Consider the following 20,341-nt stretch of genomic DNA (forward strand, 5'->3'; position numbering starts at 1 on the left):
GGAGTTCAACTCCAGAGAGGGACAGCTCTACAAAGTGCTCCAATAAACTCAGGGCAGTAATTTTGAACCTAAGTTCCTTCACAGAAAGTAACAATTATTTGTGGATTTGTGAATCCATATATCAAAGTCTTTTGAATGTGTTTTATGATTTTAAAAGATATCAGGGCTATCCTGGCAAAGCCAGTGCATATGGTCCTCATACCAACGAGCCCCCACTTCTTCATTTGCTCTTATTCCTCCCACACATGGAATACAGCTGCCTTGTACAAAACTGATGCAATATAACTTTGTCACTTATATCATCACCTGAGCACTCGGATACCACCCTGGGAAAGCCAAGCAAAGCAAGTTTTTCAAAATAATGGTATCAGTGGACCTTTTATAGACATATTTGAAAGCATTTCACAAGCACAAACACAATCCTTGAATGGGTTATAAAACAAAATTTTCAAGTGGAGGGATGCGATGAACTTTATGGTCTGATACATGTAAGAGATACACCAAGTTTTAGAACTGCAACGTTACTAGCACTTTAAGTTTAAAATAAGCTAGTTGGCCAACATGCCATAAGTGAAATCTCTGGCTCTCAAATTCCTCTTCTCTAGAGATGATAAAATCAGATGATCTCTGAGGTCCCTTCCAATTCATTTATTTCATGGTTCTCCTTTCTCCGTATACCTTATAAATATTTTGACTGAGAATCAGATTGTAGCTCCCTGTATGTAGCGGATGTTACAGAACCTCATTCACTGATGAATTCCCCTTAACAGAAGCTCATACAAAAGCAGATGACTGCATCTACCACATGAAGATACAGGCACATGACTACCACGTAGCACGTAAGAACACGTACTAAAGTGAGACTTTTTTAACAGTAAACAAAAGACCACATTATAGATGTATCTCGTTTATTCCTTAGAAAAATAAGAGTGTATTGGACAATGATGTTTTCAGTTTTTACGAATATCATTCATAAATAAAAACACAACTATCTATATAAATGCCTCTTTAGGTAAGTCAGTAATGGAAAGCTATAATTTTAACTCAAATTACATAATATAAAAATACATAGCTCATCCACACTGCTAGAATACCCTCAAACAAACTCATTTAAAAATAGGATGGCCCTAACTTTTTCAGCATTATTATAAATACAATACTACATTTGTCCTTATTCTCTTTTATGATAGTTCTTTTTTAAGACTTAAAATGTAGTGTTTGTACTTTTTGGAATTTCTGATAAATAGATCACAATTTAATGTGAAATTCACAGATTCTGTGACAAACCAACAGTATTTACACATTCACATATAGCACAACGTGGTGGTCAAGTAACAAACTATTAAAATACTAAGAAAATCACCATTTTAGCAATTTAAATCCTTTATGACAGGATAATTTATATACAGCAATACATATTTACAAATAACTTTAGAAAAAAAGTGTATCAATTTTTTTGATAATCAAAAGTACTGATAGGTTTTCTGTATTAGTTTTAGCCTCACTGTAGAAATGTTTTGTCTCAATTTAATCAATGTGCTGATTAAAGACAATACATTAATAGTAAAATTATATGTATTAGTGGTACATTTGTGTGTGTGTATAAACCAATCAAAACTCAGGTTGTGAATTAAAGCCATTTAAAAGGCAAATTGAAGACAAAAATAATGTTACTGAAGCTGTCTTTCTTTATGTATTTTGCAGCTCTAGTAAGATCCAATAGATAATTCAACACGCTACTTTTGTTAGTATTTTTCTCCTGCTCTTTTTCATGTTAATTTTGGTGTCTCTCTACTAACTACATAAAACAGGACTCTCATCAACACCTCTCCTAGAAGTCAAATGAGTTTGATGAGGTGCTGAGTATTTTCCATTTTACTTTTCTATATTTACCTGGTCCAACAACACTCTTAACCATATAGTTTTTCTTCCATCTTATTTGGGTCATTTGTTTTCACCCAGTCATCAGGGTACACCGAGGGAACTGGCCCTGGATCAAGGTAAACTGTGTGCCTACGTATAAAATAATCATAATTTGAGGGTTTAGAATGTCAAACATGTTATACTAAAACTAACCAGGGATTCAAAAATTAACACCGTTCTAAAGGCACACTTATTCGAGCTCATGGCATAATCTGAAGCGTACTCTACTGAATCCTGCATAGCTGAGTGAACAAACACTGGCACTTCATGTGGTCAGAGCAGCTGAAATGGCCTTTACAGGAGTTCTAACTTCTTGATTTTGGTCTGGATTTTGAAGGGGCATGCTGCTGGGATTTTCACACTGTTCATCTACCTTTAGGGAAGCGGCGTGTTCTTGATGATTTTTGTTCTCTTCGGCAAATCCTAATGTCACACTCTCCCCAGAAGGCTGAAATGGCCTCCCCAAATGAACCACCTGTTTCTCTGCTTGGGCTTCTTGTTCATGCAGCAATCTCTCCACCTCCACCTCAAGCTCCAGAGTCTCCTCGTCAGCTTGTACATCCAGTTGTTGCATCAACTCTTCCAACTTCTTGGCCTTGCGGAGCTCATTTTGCTGTATGATTGTACAGAGGTGTTCAGTGAGTTGCTCTTTAATTTCAGTCTTGCGCTGGAGATCTAGCTTTGCTGTAACATACTCTGCTTCAGCCTTGTCAAACCGCTTCCTGTAGGGACAGGTACAAAGATTGGTCCATTGGTTTTCCACTTAAGAAGATATTCAAAGGAGGGCCTAAAAACAATAATTAAACTCCAGAATTGGGGGGGAAGGAAGTATAATGAAGACATGGATACTAATATTTTATGCACACTTGTCCTACATGTCAGACAAACCAGGCTGTTCCTGCTCAAACTTTTGCAACATCCACATTTGGGCCCTTCTAATGTAATGACATTCTTCTGCATTCATTTCCTCTTCCCGAAGCGGGGCTTGAATGAAAGCAGGCTGAGAGGTTAATTCAGTGGTGAGCTAGCTCTGGTCAGGGAGAGCCCTGATTTGCAGTGTTTGTCAATTTCTGTATTATAAATACTACCACCACTATGGCCAATTTCAGGCAGTTAATGTGCCATCACTGATTGCAGAATTGGAAAGAGATACACAAAATCTGTTCTTGTGAACCAGTGCAACCTAGCTCCAGCACACAATTGGTCAAAATGTATGAGAGGTAAAACAACAGGAGAAGGAAAAAGTAGAAAATCTGCATCTCTTGATTAGTGGATTAGAAAAGGAAGAATTTTGGTGGAGAAGGATATGGACAGTGGTTGCAAGGTGAATGTAAATGGTATTAGGTGAGGCAAAAAGCAAGCATCAAGTAGAACAGAAACATTTCAGGGTGGGTTTAGGAAGGGTTTCTCAATCTTGGCACTATTGACAACTTGGACCATATCATTCTCTGTTGTGGGGAGCTGTCCTGTACATTGTAGGATGTGCAGCAGCATCACTGACTTTCTCCCACTCCTGCTGGTAGCACCCAATACTTGTAATAACCAAAAAGGTCTCCAGATGTTATCAAATGTCTCCTCAGGGGCAAAACTGCCCCCAGTTGAGAATCCCTGGGTTAAGTTGTTCTCTCTCCATTCTGCAACAACAGATTACTGTTAGACTTTGATTAAGGCTTTTTATCTATTTACATTTATGTAAACTGCAAAGACAGGCAACGCCAATCTTAGAAATAAGGTAATTCTACTGGGGAAGTCACCCTGTGATCTCTCTTTTTTTCTTTTGTATTAGGTTGACACAAAAAGAAAAATTATCATATGTCGGTTCACTGTCTTTTGCCTTTTCCATATAATTTGTTCCCTTTTTTCTTTTTGGCCAGGAAGAGACTGGCCCACATTTATCAACTAATTGTTCAGTTTAATAACCACTACCAGTTGTGAAAGCCATGGTGCCTTACCTGTTATGACTGCCTACATCAACGCAATGTAGTAAGTAATTTCTGGTACTACAGTTACAGCAAAACAGAAAGTTGTATCTCCTAACACAAGATTCTCTGTCTTGAAAAAGAATATAGTGAAAAAAATGAAAGGCTTTGATTTTAGAAAACCCATGGTTCAAAACCTGCCTTTGCCTTTTACTGTGTATGTACCTGTTTTGGTCAAGGCCTTTTCTGGATGTAAAGAACAGACACCCAGTCAAACTAGCTCAGGTGAAAAGTGGGTTTTATTGTAGGATACAAGAGGCAATTTCACAGGCATGTCATCAGAATCAAAAGCTATTCTCTTTAATGCTTAGAAACCAGTTTCTCTCATTTTCGCTTTCCAATCATACTCATAGCCCAATATGGCCACCAGCTGTGGCTCTACATCAAATTCACTCCACTCAATTTCTCAGTGTTCGAATTCCAGGGGAAGGACCCCAGGGTCAGCACCATGAGTATAAAACACAGCTAGGTTCCTAAGGAAGAGGCTGGAGAATATACATGCAGTGTCTGAAAACTCCAGTATAGTGACCCTTGGTAGTATCTTCATCTGAGTTTTGGTTTATTTGTAAAATGGTGATGATACTATTACTTCATAGGAGTGTTAAGGATTAAACAGTATAAACAGGGCAAGTGTCTAGCCCAGTGCCTGGTAGGCACTCAAGAAACAGAACTTCTCCTTCAGAGCACCAGAATCAAAAAGCATTGCTAGTTTATCACTAAATGAGTACTCTAACTAAAACTAAAATTATGCAAAGTTTAAGGACTCAGTATTTATACTTGAAAACTGTTATTTACATAATGTTCATTTACCGCACTTAATTTTTTTTTTTTACTGTCATCTAGTAACTGTAAGAATGAGAAAGTTAGCTGTTTTTCAATTACCCTCTATGTTAAAAGAATTGTTCCAAAGGAGCTTTGTTGGACATATGAATCCCTTATTTCCATACTTTGTAACATATCCTGTTTATGAATGTTCTTGCATCAAGCTTAAGAGCTCTGACAATATTCTCTACAGGTATATGAAAACCTTGCCCCTTCCCCCCAAGTCAAACCTCCTTTCTGTGGTCTGAGGTCCCCTCAGCCAGCCAAAGTCAGTAAAGATTTACTGATGGAGCTCATGAATGCTGAATTGAAATTAAATTTGCAAATAGGTCCCTAGGTTTCCATTGATCTTTCACCCTGGATAAATCACTGAAGATTTTGCATTTTGTTTATTTATTTAAAGTTCTTCTGGCCAGAAACATGCATATATATTCTTGCACAGAGTGATTTATGTTTGAAATATTGATTAATTTCACAAACTGCACTATGAGCTGGAGGGTCAGGTGGATAATACCAAATCAGAATATGATGACATGTTTTGGAACAGAATAATACGAGCATTATATATAACACAGTAAGCTAAATTGAACTGGAAATGTAATTACAGAATTGTTTTGTTATTTTAAAGGGACATCGAGTGATTTAATGAATGTTATTTAAAGGGTTCTAGAATCTGTCTCTTGATGGTATCCTGAAATTTTTTAAGAACTCAATAGTTAACCCTTGGCATGCTGCTAGGTTCCATGGGTCCACTTTCAGTTTTTTGGTTCCTTTTCTGAGCAGTTCTAACTATCTGTAAGGATCAACATATCAAGGTTTTTATCCTAAGAAAGGATAGAATAAAACTACATTTTGCAATTACTACATGGGTCCACTGGATCCTTTTATACATCTGAGATGCATTACAGGATTGTTGAGACAGGATATACTGTTGCTATATCTTGAAACATTTTGCCATTTTGTAACCCTGGGAATTATTTCCTTATTACTCATCAATTATTCCCATTTTGCAGGAAAAAAATAAGAAAACAGAGAATGATAGAATGACCTAAAGGACGATGCCACAGTGAAATAAATCATCATTGTTTAGTTTCCTTATTGTGTTGTTCAAAGTATCACATCATCTTTCAAAAAGATTAAAAAAAAAGACTAGAAACATCATATCTGTAATCTGTTCTCAGCTTTCACTGAACACAGTTCAGAATTAGTATTTTTCATTTTCTGCCCACAGTGACAAAGTAGAGAAAGTTGACAGATGAAGACATTTTGCAGCTATTAGACAAATCCTAAGATTTGTGGTAGGCTAAAAACATGACCACCCACAGATATTCACTTCTTAATCCCCAGAATCTGCGAATATTACCTTATACGGTAAAAGATGTGATTAAGTTTACAATTTTGAAAGGAGTTTATTCTGAATTATTCAGTTGGACCCTAAATATAATCACATGTATCCTTTTAAGAAAGAGGCAGAGGAAGTTTTGAGAGAGAAGAGGAGGAAGCAATGTGACTACACAGGCACAGAACTTATTAGTGGTGCAGCCACAAGCCAAGGAGTGCCTACAGCCACCAGAAACTGAAGAGGCAAGGGATGGATTCTTCCCTAGAGTCTGTGAAGGAAGACTGACCCTACCAACACCTTGATTTCAAACTTCTGGCATCCAGAAAGGTAAGAGAATAAATTTCTGTTGTTTTAAACCACCCAGTTCGTGGTAACTTGTTATGGCAGCCCTAGGAACCTAATACAAAGGCCAAAACAGACAGTCTAGGTTCTAGATGGTGACACCAATGACATACATGAAATCTCGAGTATGAGACTTCAGAAAAACACATCCTAGATGAACTTGTTCTCAAAATCAGAGTCAATGACTGAAAAATATATTTCTGAGGATAAAAAGGAAATGTTATTCTCAGAGAATTAATAATTCCAACAGAAAGAACTCGATCACACAGTATTTTACAAGTACTTGGACCGTCTTGTGTTGTGAAAGTGTTGTGAAAGGATGTAACTGCATTCTTTCAGCTTTTTATAATGTTGGGAGTCAAGTTACTTGACATAAAGAGGTCTGCTATGCTTACATTCTTATTAAAATTTTTAATAAAGTTTTTTTCCACAATCCCTATTTTTACTTCTGCAAATTATACATAAAACATTTACGTATATATGTGCGTACATGTATGCACATGAATGTGTACATGTTAATGGGAATGTCTATTAAACATAAATAGCTAACAGTGATTATAGTTTTTCCTGGTCCATGAAGGGTCAAAGAAATGTTCTACACACAGCCACTCTATTTCACAAGCTGGTCTATGCAGCATACGGCAGCCTGGGAGTCACAGATGCAAACAGCAATAACTCTCAATTTGGTTCACTCCAAGTGCTGGTCTCCTTAAAGGGGTCTACTCTAACAATGCTCTATAGAAGCCAATTTTAAAGCAAATTCTGGACTATTCATTATCTAAGAACCTTTTGTGGACATTGCATTGTACTATAAAACTACAATATTATTTTTATTTAAAAAAAAAAATCAAGGAAATCTCCAATAGAAACTGGTTGCCCTGGGGATTAGCTACCAGTATAAATCTAAACCACAATATTCTATCACCAATCTCTAATTTCTCAATAACCACAGATGTAAATTTAGAAAATGTTGTCTTAATCTTATGCATGAACCAGATACAATGCTGGTCCTAGTCACAATCGTCTATGGCTTCTCTTTGACTTATCTCAAGAGCTTAGATTTTTAAAAACAGCCTCACACATACAATATGGATATTCACATACAACTATGTCAATGCCAGTACCATGAGAAATTGCCATCTTTAGTTTGTTAAAAGATGTAAAATTTTATGTAAATATAAAAATTTGCTAAAATTTCATTAAACATGTTTGTATATTACGGGATGTTTTCTTCTTTAACCAGTAATCCCACTTTCTTTGTGGTTCTCTGAAGGCTATAACTATGACATTTCTTATATTATGTTCAACATACAAATGCATCCTACTCCAGCCTCCTCTAGGACAGAATTAAAACATAATGAGATGATTTTCTGTTGAGGTACCCATAATAATCTGAATTATTCACATAAAGGGCTATAAAGGCAAAAGAATGTTCCTCTGGTAAACAAGTTACAGAGAATAAAATATGCTAAAAATCTAGGATTAGTTTTATCTTAATAAAATCTTGGTTACCTCCTTAATGACCTTATAAATAGAAATCTGGAACCTCCAGTTATCAGCTACTGATGGCATTAATTTAAGCAGTTAATTAATAAAAGCAACAATTACAAAAATCACAGGGACACCACAAACCTCTTTCTTAATAAACAGTGAATTAAAAGCCATCATCAAGCATTTCCGCCTTATTAAATTGTTATATAAACATTCTGATGCTGTGGTTTATCCTGGACTAATGAGGCATTCTGATTGATTTCTAGTGTTACAGAGAGAGATGCAAAACTGAGTCATTAACACGGCATTCCCTTGTGAAAAAAGACAAACTAGGATGATTAAAGCAACGCTGAAAGGACTGAAAACCCTGAAATTGGACCTAATTTTTTGCCCTTTTATCTGCTTGCAAAGTTCATGTAATTCTTTACATGTGTTAGTTCATTTTAAAAATACTCCACGATGAATTTTTCACTAAAAAAATTCCAGTGGTTGAAACCAAGAAAACACATGATAGCAAACTATTATATACAGAATACAATCGAAAAGAAAAAAAAAAAAAAGAGGAAAAACTTCAAGCTTTCGAGACAGAGTGGTATTTTCTTTAAATACTCATATAAAGCACTGGGTATTATATGAAAAAAATAAATCATGGAACACTACATCAAAAACTAACGATGTATTGTATGGTGACTAATATAACATAATAAAATAAAATTTAAAAAAATACTCATAAGGCTTTTAAAAAAAATAAAATAGGTCTTCTTTCTTTGATGAAAACTGAAATGAGAACTAGGATAATCTCTAAGAACCATCTCAGATAATCAAAATTTCTTAATAGAAAAATTGCAGACTTGGTGTTAGAATAATAGAATTTGGGGACAAGTCATACAGACACTTAAGAGTCCCAAACATTACACAGCTGATGGTTTAGCAAGAAAGACTAAAATGCAAATAATGCAAGAAACGCTCTAACAGGAATATGAACAAAGATGGGGGAAAGTTAAGGAAGACTTCAAAAAGAAGAGACACTTGATTGAGTACAAAATAGGGATAAATAGAGCAACTAACGGTATTGTTATGAGGCTTCAATGACAACACACCTGAAAGCTCCTGGCCCAGGTAGCAATAAACATTAATTTACTCTGATTCCTGGTTCAGAGTTTCCTCAACTCACCGAGCATATGAATACTCGAGGCTGGCCTGATCGATCCGGTTTCTGAGGATTCCAATATCAGCGGACACCATGTCATCTAGAGCCTGTAACTCCTTTTGAATCCGCTTTAGTTTCAAGGTCTCTGCTTGAGTTCTTTTAGATCTAGAAAAATGAGTAGAAAAATAAAGACATTTTAAAATCACGTATCTATATACAATATAAGTGAAAAAAGCAGCCTACTGTATATACAATATGATATTAATGTATAATTTTTAAAAAAATTAGAAAAAAACAGCACAAATTGAAATAAAATGCTGGCAACATTTTGATATATCTCTAAGACTGCATTTGTGCTATTTCCCTTATTATTCCAGTACACAAAGGAAAAAGTAAGATTTAAAAAAAAAACTAATAGTTCACTTATAGGTCTCTCTTCATTCCATGAGGATGTGAACAGGCACTGAAAGAATATATCTGTATTCTCTTTACATGGAACACCTAACAAACCTTTCTAAATTTCTAGCCTTCAATTCTTGCTAAGCCCATTTTCATTTGTCTGATACTTAGTGGACAAAAGAACTGATGCCTGCATTTCTTTTTGTTTTGTTAAACACCATTTCTTTGTATTTTTGGTTTTAACCTTTTTAGGACCCATTTCCCCCAAACTTTCATTACTTTGATTCTTGTTTTTTAGGCACTACAGTTCCTCAAAATTCTTTCTGGGGCTCAAAACCAATACTCTTTTTTTTTTTCTTTGTTTAAAAGCACATTCAACCTCAGTCCCCTCACCACCTCCAAATACATGACACACTGAAGAAACAGAATAAACAAATACAAAAGCCAACCTTCAATCTGATTTCACTTACTTCAAAATTTCATACCCATTCTCACAGAATAAACCCCCCCAGAAAACCACTATATTGCAACTTATATTCTCCTGATTTCTACTCCATTATGCATTTTCCCTTGTTTTCTGCCTACAAAAGTTACCAGTATGATTCTTTTACTTCAAGTACTTTGCTGGTGCATTTATTAATAATCTAATCAGGTTATATTTCCCTACTTTCCGCCTGTACCAATACTGTCTTCAACCAAATGCACGTAAAGAACAAGTGCTGAGCCTATAAATCTTTTTGTAAAATCCCCAGTGAACAGCCTCCCCAACGATTTCCAAAATGAAGACTACTGAAGTGATTTCCAAAATCACTATTCACTTTCAATAATCACATTTTTTTTCTTGAAATGTAAGTTCAGTAAGTTGCATGTTTCCTATGTTTCATGAAAGATCAAGGGGGACCAGCTGGAGAAAAAAAAATCATCATTTCAAACACATATATCCCTGACAGATAAAATTCTGAATGACTCTCATATACCTACCTGCCTTTCTCTCTAGCCCCGTCCCTTCCCCTCCCCCGACACATACGTCAGCTTCAATAACCAATAGTTTTGCCAGGCTTTTCTGGAGATCTGAAAAGAAAATGCCAAGAATACTCGCTTGCATTTCATTCTCCCTATTCTCAATCATTGCTTCACTGACTAAGCTTGGTTTCCTAAAGCCACAGCACACCGGAAATTACAAACTAAAAGGGCAGGAAGAGTGGGTGAGGGGTGGAAAGTGGCTCAAATGGGAGTGTTGCTGTTGGAGGCCAACACAGTGCAGTAAAGGAAAAGCGAATGCCGACAAACTGACACTGGGAGGTGACAGAAATATCAAAATGCACACAACAGGGCAGAGTGCTCACAATGGTGACCTTGAGTCACTGATGAAAGGTTGTATCATGTATCAGTGGGGGAGGTAAATTATTCAAGGAAAACGTCCACAGAAAAACACAATTAAGATTTCTGGGAGTGGAAGTCACTTATGTGGAATAAATAATCTTACTTTTCTACATATCACATGATTAAAACATCCCCACGTCAAAATTAAAACCTGCACTTGTTGCTAATGCACTTATACTGACGGCTATTCTCCACTTCCTTCAGATGTGTAGATGGCTAAAACTGAAAACACTGATGCTGATTCTGAAGCTTTAATTGCACCTGTATTCACAATTTCGGCTTACAAAGTCCTACTTAATAAATAAACATCGGAATTTCAGTATCATTTATAAAGCATAATTTGTTTAGTTAGCTTTAAAAGTAACACTGTAGAGGGGCACCTGGCTGGTCGGTAGAGTATGTGAATCTTGATCTCGGGGTTGTGAGTTTAAGACCCACATTGCGCGTGGAACCTACTTTACAAAAACAAATTAAAAATGAATGTTGTAGAGAAAAACGTCAATTTATCAAAAGAGACAAGGGAAAACAAATATAAAACATGACAGAACTGATCGCAGATTACAAACAACTCTCCTAGTTCAGGTGCCTCACCTTTCTGCAATAGCTTTAGCCAAAAGAGCTTTCTTACGTTTATTTTTCTCTTCCATTAGCCGCTGTTCTTGCTGGAGGACTTCCCAACGAGATTTTTCTTGCCTAGGGAAAAAAAAAGTATAAAAAGTAGTTTCTGAAACCCCATCCTATACCTTACCAGGCTCAGTCCCCTATGTATAAAACTTAATCAAGCAGATTATGTCTATTTTCTTTCAAAAACCCTCTTAAAAGGAACCCATCTGCAGCTCATTATTTTGTTCTAATAGGAACAAAGATTATGATTTGAAGAAGGCTTACATAAACTGGCCCTTTGAAATCCATTATATGTATATAATCTAGGAAGCCACAAACTGGAAGCTAGAGTACTATGGCATTTCTTAGGAGAACAAAGTTGTATAAGTTAATTACGTATTAGATGCAAAATGGAGAGCAAAATAAATTGGTATGTAACTAATGTCATGTTCTATCTTTTAGAGCTTTCTATAATGAAAGTCTCTACCACCTAACACCTTCAGCAAAATAACCAATGTTTATTTTATTCATTTTTTTTCAATATGCTTTCTTCTTTCCAGATCTCAATTTTAAACAGAGCAAAACACCATGAGCTAAGATTTGAATGTTGGACTACCGAGAAACTTCAAAGATCTGAAAACAGTTTTCCCTCTGTTCAATTCTGAAAGACGTAGATTAAAATTTCCCATAAATTCAACAACTGGATGTCAACTCAAACAAGGTCATGACAAAGCTATTTATTACTTTTATTGACATTTCTTATGGCCATTGTATCAAAATTCTCTAGTCCGAGACCTAGTAACCACTTCCAAATTTATCATTTTCTTCCCATTCTCACAGCCTCCACCCTGGTGCTGGCACTGGTCCACTCTCAGCTTCACTATCGCGGGCATCTTGTCACCCGGTGGTAGAGGTCCAGCTCAGGTGGTGCCCTCCCCTGAATGCGCCGCAACGCCGACACCTGCATTTTCTCTAACCATTGTTTTGACCAGGGTATCTCTCTCTCAGAGGCCTTGGTGATACACGACTGCATCGGGGAGCTCAACAGACAGGAACCCTCAGCTTCCACATCCTTCTTCACCTCCCTCATTCTCTACTTTCTCTGGCCTCGCTTTTGCCTCTTCCAGAGACATGCGATGCCATCTCTGAGCATCCTGTAGGATAGAGCTTTCCTTTCCCCTTCTTATAGGCTCAGAATTCCTCTTTTTCAATGACAGTTCTTAAGACTGCATGTCTTCTATGAAAATTTTCCCAAGTACCTAAAAAAAAAAATTATTTTCCTAACAACATTCAATCTAAATTGTCCAGCTCAATTTAAACCCACCCTCCCCTGCTTGTCTCAGGTCTATGCTGGTAAACTACATTTAAAGACATTTAAATATATGCACTTGTTCAATGTTGTTCTCATAAGTCATGTGGTTTTATATCTCTTGTAAAAAAGAAAAAAAGATAGCAGGAGGGGAAGAATGAAGGGGGGGAAATCAGAGGGGGATACGAACCATGAGAGACAATGGACTCTGAAAAACAAACTGAGGGCTCTAGAGGGGAGGGGGGTGGGAGGATGGGTTAGCCTGGTGATGGGTATTAAAGAGGGCACGCTCTGCATGGAGCACTGGGTGTTATGCACAAACAATGAATCATGGAACACTACATCACAAACTAATGATGTAATGTATGGTGATTAACAGAACAATAAAAAATTTTAAAAAATGATTTCTTGGTTGTGAACTCATAGCATGGAATCTGGATCAGAGGAATCCTAAGATACTGTGAAAGACTCAGAAAATGGAAAACAGAAACAAATGACATCCTGATAAATCAGGAGGAAACAAAACATGAGTGGATATTAAAACATAAGCTCTAGGATAAATATTTTGAGAATTCACAAGTGATAGAATGGCAATTTCCATAAGAATGTTTCTAAACTAAATTCTGGAGGTTGTTTCTAATACAAGCACATTAAATAAAGAATAAAAAGAAATCTAATGATGGAGCTGAATCGTTTTATTAGTTCTCTCAATTTCCTAAATTTCAACTTTTCTTTGACCATCCCTTTGTATCTCTTCACAAACACCCTTTTCTGGGCCAATGGAGATGCAGTCTGGAAGGTGAAGAATAGGTTCGATATGGGGGTGGAGTGAGTACTACGCATAAGAACTGCTTCTGGTGACGGTAAAGGGCAGAGACTTTGGATCCAGAAAGACCTGTATGTGAACCCCAACTCTGTTATTATTAGCTATGTATTTGCTTTAGGAATAAAGTTATCTTTTCTGAGTCCAAGATATCTCATCTACAGAGTGAAAATCATGAACTGGTACTGTAAGCTGCTGCAAAGACTAAGTGACATAACATGTATAACATACCCAACACTGACTGGTTTACAACACATTTAGGGGGTAGCTAATCTTTAACAGGTTATCCATTACACTTCTAGGTTAGAATACGAAAGAGAAAATGTTAAAACTATTATTTCTTCAAAGCCTAAAGGAGAAAAAAAAAATGGAAAATGGAGAAAGTCTCATGGGTATATAGACTTACTAACAATTCCACTTTCTTTTTTTCCATTTTGTAATCTGGCTTCGGGGGTAGAATCTCGGCGTTTTTGTGACTATCATGGGAATTCTCAAGTCCCAGTTCCCTTGGTTGACTTTCAACACCCTGTGGTTTTCCATCACCAACAGGAGAGGTAAGTGTAAGAGGACTAGAAGGAACAGGGAAAGAAGAATGTGGTTTTGAACTATTAAAGCTTGGTTTTGGTGCAGAAAGCAGCTGCTCTGGAGGTACTGAGGTTGATCCATCTTGAAGTCCAAGTTTTTGGCTTTGCTCTTGAAGGGCTTTTTCTCGTTGAAGTTGTTGTCGACTTTTCTTCACAGGAAGACGCCGCTGTGGTTCAAATGGATCTGTGTGAAAAAGAGAATAGAGAAAAATTCCCTTGTGTGAGCAGCAAATAATTAGAATTTCTCTAAGAAAATAAAGCATTAACATTAAGCTTTGATAATAATTCTACAGGGTTTCTCCCCTCTACCACAAAAGCCCAGGGAAAAACAGCCATTTTCCTGTAGCGTTTTAACAGTTCTCCAATCATACTGTCCCAACTCAAAATTTACCTTAAGAAGTCCATTTGTCTGTTGAGTTAGGCCTCAGAATAAAAAGCAAGGTTTCTTTTTCAACTTGAATTGAGAACTGCCTCAAGAATCAACTAATTTGACCAAACAAGGTAGACAAATGAATTCTTGATAGGTCTTAAATTTGATTTATGATTCTATCTGCTCTCCTGAAATAAAATGGTGGTTGCGTTTACAGATGGGCTGCACCTTTCTTAAATAATAGCAGATCTTAGGCCAATCTGATACACAGGTAGATGTAATGCATAAAGTATAACTGAATGAAATCTCTTACTTCTAAGAATGCTAGTTAACCCTCAATTGTTAAAACCCTTTCATTTTCCAGAGCAGTGCAAGGTTGTGTTCCCCAAAGTCAGTTAGCCATTAATTAATATACGCAAGCTAATTTTAATAGCAGTCTAAGCAAACCAATAGAGGAAGATAAAACAATTGGGAGAAATTTTTTTAAAAAGCACTATAAAATAAATAATACCCCTATTATACTTTTTGGGTTGTCCATGCCAGTGTTAACCTTTCAAGACAGAGTACTGGAGAATTTACTCACATTCACACAATATTTAATAAGATCTGTAAATGGTATTATTTACAAAATACCTGGGAAATGAAATTGTGATTAAGTCCTTGTAAATGAACTTAAATAGGGCTTTTAAAATTCTGCACGTTGACTTCTGAAGCAACACAAGCCTGGTATTTAAATCTCCCAAAGGAGAATTAAACGCTCTGGAGTCACAGCTCTAGTACTGCTTTTGTCCAGCTCAATAACCTTAGGCAAGTCAATTAATTATTCCATACTTCAGTTTCTTCCTATGCCAAAGGGGTTGGAAATTTACCTGGTCTACTTAACTCATGGAATTGGTGTAAGGATTAAATGAGATAGGTAAAGAAAATATTTTTAAAAGATAGATGTACCATCTTTTGATGTTATTATTGTTGTTTGTTAAAATGTTATTATTGTTGACTTTTGCCAGAAACACAAAGTAGCCTCCTCTATTTTAGGACAGGAACTTATTCTTAACCACTGATCTTTATTCACACCATCAGAAAATGTCTGTTTACTTCCCAGTTACACTCACTTAGCTGAATTAATAGTCCCTATGAAATCCAGTACTGCAGTTGCCAATCTATTTTGCATTTTCACAGAACCTGTGTATGAGATTAAAATTGCTACAATAAACAAGTAACGAATAATAAACCAAACAATAAACAAATTCAGTCCACTTAAAAACAGAACATATGATATAAAAACTCCTGGAACTAATCAACCATTATAGTAAGGTTGCAGAATGCAAGATTAATATACAAAAGTCAAATGCTTTCCTATGTACCAACAACGAACAAGTAGAATTTGAAGTTAAAAACATGATACTATTTGCATTAGCACTAAAAAAAAAAATGTAATACTTAGGAATAAATCTAAGAAAGTAAGTACAAGATCTGTAAGAAAACTACAAACTCTGATAATGAAATCAAAGAACTAAATGGAAAGATATTCCATATTCATGAATAGAAGATTCAATACTGTCAAGATGTCAGTTCACCCCAACTGGATCTAGATTCACTGCAATCCCAATCAAAATCCCAGCCACGATATTGTGTGCATACTGACACAATGCTTCTCGAGTTTATATGGAGAGGCAAAAGACTCAGAAATAGCTAACATAATATTGTGAAGAACAAAACTGGAGACTGGCAGTACTTGACTTCAAGACCCACTTTAAAGTCACAGTAATAAAGACAGTGGGTATTATGAAAGAATAGACAGACCAATGGAATAGAACAGAGAGCAAAGAAATAGACAAAATGACCAATGAAATAGAACAAAGAACCCAGAAACAGGTTCATACAGGTATAAAGCACTGGTATATGACTGAGATAGCATGGCCTATCAAGAGCAAAAGGTGGAATCATTCAATAAATGGACTTGAGGAAAAAACTACTATATGGAAAAGATAAAATCAGATCCATACCTCACACCATATAAAAACAAACAAAACATTCTCCAAATGGGTTAAGAACTTAATGGCAAATCAACACTTTAAAATTCTTATTAGAAACACATTTCTTTATGCAGTGTTTGAATCTGTTGTAGCTTATAATAAAAATGATTGTTAAAAACTCTTAAAGATAGGAGGAAGGGTAAAATGAAGCAGGGGGAAATCGGAGGGGGAGACAAACCATGAGAGACTATGGACTCTGAGAAACAAACAGAGGGTTGTAGAGGGGAGGGGGTGGGAAGATGGGTTAGCCTGGTGATGGGTATTAAAGAGGGCACGTTCTGCATGGAGCATTGGGTGTTATATGCAAACAATGAATCATGGAACACTACATCAAAAACTAATGATGTAATGTATGGTGATTAACATAACATAATAAAATTAAAAAAGAAGAAACTTCAAAAAACCTCTTAACTGAATATAAGGATTAACATCTTATGGTAGGGTACTACCACCTAATGGTAGGGTAGTAAATTCTTAAGACACAAAAATGTTGACGAATTTGACCACCTTAAAATTAAATACTTTGTTCATCAAAAAGTAAAAGTTAAAAGACAAGTTACAAACTAGGAGAAGATATTCAGAGAAGATACTCATAATATACCTGGCAAAGAACTAGTATCAAGAATAAATAACTCATGAATATTTTCTTTAGACACTGATGGCACTGTAGTGGCACTGTTTTTTTTATTTCCAGTTTTTTAGTATGAAGTAAGTCATACATCAAATACATGTATGTGTTATAGACATATCCAACCTGTATGGATTATTAAAAATAGTAACATTTTAACAAATAAAACATGACTATAATAGACATAACTGCTATTTAATGATAGACATGTTATCCTCTCTTTTGGAACACATAAGATAATTGTATTTATTGCCCTCCAAATCATACTACTTGCTTTTGTTAAATGAAATGTAAGTATGAGTGACACCTATAATTTATTGATGGAAGCATTTAGTTACCAATGCTCAATTCTCATGCCATGGTGAATTCCTAAATGATAGCACCAAAACACAATATGAAGTAATTATGTGGAAAAGAGTGACCTGACAGTCCATATTAGACATGCAGCTAGAGTGAAAAATAAATCTTTTATTATTTTAAACAATTGATATATTAGGGCTATTTGCTACTGTAGCATAATTTGTCTCAACTTGATTTCATTACCAATACTTTTGAAATTCCCTATGTATTTGCCCCTTCCTGGTAATATTCCCTTGCCTTTCTAGTATCCTGTATTTTGATGTCCTATTTTCCCAAAACAATATACCTGCTTTGTATGACTTTGATCTTCTACAAATGTATCAGGTTGTTCTTCTGCAACTTGCTCTTTTCATGCATTATATTTATGAAATTTACACGTTAATGCATGTGGGTATACTTCATATATTCCCATAGCTGTATAGCAATCCAGTGGATGGTTATATTACAATTTATTTATCCACTTTTTTAAATGAACAATTGGTTTGTTTCCACCTTTTTAATATTATAAATAAGAATGCTAAGAACAGGGCACCTGGGTGGCTCACTGGGTTAAGCATCTGCCTTCAGCTCAGGTTGTGACCCCAGGGTCCTGGGATTGAGCTCTGTGTCAATCCTGCTCTGTGGGGAGTCTGTTTCTCCCTCTCCTTCTCCCTTTGCCTGCCACTCCCCCTGCTTGTGTGCACGCTCTATCTCAAATAAATAAAATCTTTAAAAAAAAAAGAATGCTAAGAACATTCTTGATCTTTCCTAATGTGCATATGGTTTTCTCTAGAGTACCGTCATGCTTACTTTTGCTGGCAACCAACTCCATCTTCAAGGATTACTTAATTATATTTTTAAGGTTGGAGAATTTTTAAGGAAGGAGCCTTAAAAATTAAAAATCCAGATTTTCTAGTTTTACAAATGAGAAATTCAAGGCAAAAGATTTAGAGGCAGAGCTAGGAGATCTACATGCCAATCGCGGTGTTTGGCTATGAGTGTACAAAGATGCTCCGTAGGGTGGACATAGACTAGTGGTTGGTGTCTACGCTCTAACATCTCACTATGGAATGACAGGCCTCGAAGCTAACGTCCTTCCAGCCCCACTCTATCCCAAATTGCAGAGATATTTAGAAATGTACTTCTACATAATGAATCTATTGTTATAATTTAGTTGGCAAACTCACCTCTGCTAACACATCATCTCTGTGAAATCTTCCCAAACTCCACCCAACCCCCAGCACAGTCAGGTTCCTGCTAGCTCTGTAGTAAGCTCTTGTAAATTTTCTACTATCCATTATATTATAGTTTGTCTCATTAGACTATCAGCTCTTTGAAGGCAAGGATGATGCCTTGTTCATCTTAGTATGTGTAATACAGAAGATGACACCTCTAACTTTGGGTCAGACCAAAAGCAGGAATACTTGTATTCTGTACGTTCAAATATGTGAACAGATGTTCAAAACACAACAAAAGATTTTGAGAACATCAAGCTAAAGTCAATTAATTACACACTGTAGTATAACTTTCATGATACAATTTTTTAAAGGCCTCTGGACCAGTCAAAAATTCCTAAATCTATATAATCTACACTGGCCTTATGTTACTACTTTATTTCCTTTTCCACTTGTCAGTCTTAGATTATTTTTAAATCTATGCTAATAATGCACAGACTTACCTGAGCAACATCCAATTTGATCACAAACTCTAACAAAAAGCATGCCAGGGCTCATTTAATTTTCTCCCACAGTAAAGTATATAAATTATGGTACTCAGGGTGATGCAGTGTCCACTACCAGGATCACCAAACAGAATTTCACGAAATTTCAACCACAAACAAAGCATAGTTTATACGAAGAGTTTCTCACCAAATAACAGCAAAAGTAATTCCTTTATTAAAAGAAAACAAAATAGTACGACTTCCAGCGAGGGAAGCACAAACTTTTAGCTTACAACAAAGTCAACAGGTATAATTTCACATGTAGCCTCTCAAAAACTCTTGGTTTTCTCACTCTCAAGAGTTAGAATTACATAAGTCGTCTGGCAACCAGAAGTGAATGCAAGACTCCAGATGTATCAGGAAAAGCATCGTCTCTTTGCGTTTATTCAGATCCCGGTGCTTCCTTCTTCCCAACCATTGTCAACTTTGATAAATTCATCACAATTCTAATATGGTTTGTGCCCCTCCTCCTTCTTTTACCCGACCCCAACTCTCCAGCCATTGATTTATGCAGCAGTCTTCCCACAGGAGACAGCTAGGCTGTAGGCTCACTTCCTCTCCCAAGTCCCATTCCTTTCACAGGAAAAAGTCAAATCCAAATCCCTGAAATGGATTCCTGAACTTTCTTTTGTAAAAGAAAATCCCACTCCCCTGGACTCGCCCCTCCCTCCCTGGCTCCCAGTACATTCACCTCTGGAGCCCCTCAATCCCCTCTTCCCATTAGAGCTCCTTCCCCAAACACCAACACATTACCCTCTTTCCCGCCCCCTTCCCCTTCAAAAGCTGCAGCTCCGCCCCTTCCCTCAACAGACCCAAAGATTAAATCTCTGCCGGCACGTCCCGTTACCTTTAGCCTGCTTTAGTCGCCTCAGCTCCTCCTCAGAGAAGCCGGCCCAGCCCCGCGCCATCCGCCTCGGCTGCCAGCACCCCCAGAACGCCCAAACCTCAGAGCCTCGACTGCCAACACGACTACCAAGCACATCCGGGTTCTTTCCCGGCCGCGGCCGACCAACCAATGAACGCTTCGAGTTCTGGCTACAAGGTCCCCTTCCCGCTTGCAGCAGGGCCCAGCTCCCTTCGAGTTGCCTCCGGCGGTGC

At 36.7% G+C, this 20,341-nt stretch overlaps 1 protein-coding gene across 2 annotated transcripts; it reads right to left on the reverse strand.

Moving 5' to 3' along the window:
* Positions 1 to 427: 427 nt before the first annotated feature.
* GORAB (golgin, RAB6 interacting) lies at positions 428 to 20,235 on the reverse strand. Of its 2 annotated transcripts, XM_028123068.2 has the most exons (5): positions 20,091 to 20,235; positions 13,977 to 14,334; positions 11,423 to 11,524; positions 9,074 to 9,214; positions 429 to 2,645 (listed from the first exon to the last, which is right to left on the reverse strand). In XM_028123068.2, the coding sequence occupies exons 1-5, from the start codon at positions 20,149 to 20,151 to the stop codon at positions 2,189 to 2,191; spliced, it is 1,119 nt and encodes a 372-aa protein (XP_027978869.1). In that variant the 5' UTR covers positions 20,152 to 20,235; the 3' UTR covers positions 429 to 2,188. The 2 variants fall into 2 exon arrangements, with proteins under 2 accessions (XP_027978870.1, XP_027978869.1); XM_028123069.2 differs by lacking the exon at positions 20,091 to 20,235 and having other exon boundaries at positions 428 to 2,645; positions 13,973 to 14,060.
* Between the last annotated feature and the right edge of the window lie 106 nt (positions 20,236 to 20,341).

The sequence above is a fragment of the Eumetopias jubatus genome, unplaced genomic scaffold (assembly GCF_037043125.1).
Source record: "Eumetopias jubatus isolate StellerSeaLion01/CBP00866 unplaced genomic scaffold, mEumJub1_p1.0 scaffold_12, whole genome shotgun sequence".
Lineage (NCBI taxonomy): Eukaryota > Metazoa > Chordata > Mammalia > Carnivora > Otariidae > Eumetopias > Eumetopias jubatus.

What these genes read in the sequence shown, in the direction of transcription:
- GORAB (XM_028123068.2), bottom strand. Translation starts at nt 20,151, where the DNA reads ATGGCGCGGGGCTGGGCCGGCTTCTCTGAGGAGGAGCTGAGGCGACTA. An exon ending in GCTAAAGCTATTGCAGAAAG is followed by an intron (nt 9,215 to 11,422) that starts GTGAGGCACCTG and finishes TCATTTTTCTAG; the next exon opens with ATCTAAAAGAACTCAAGCAG. An exon ending in CTCGAGTATTCATATGCTCG is followed by an intron (nt 2,646 to 9,073) that starts GTGAGTTGAGGA and finishes CTGTCCCTACAG; the next exon opens with GAAGCGGTTTGACAAGGCTG.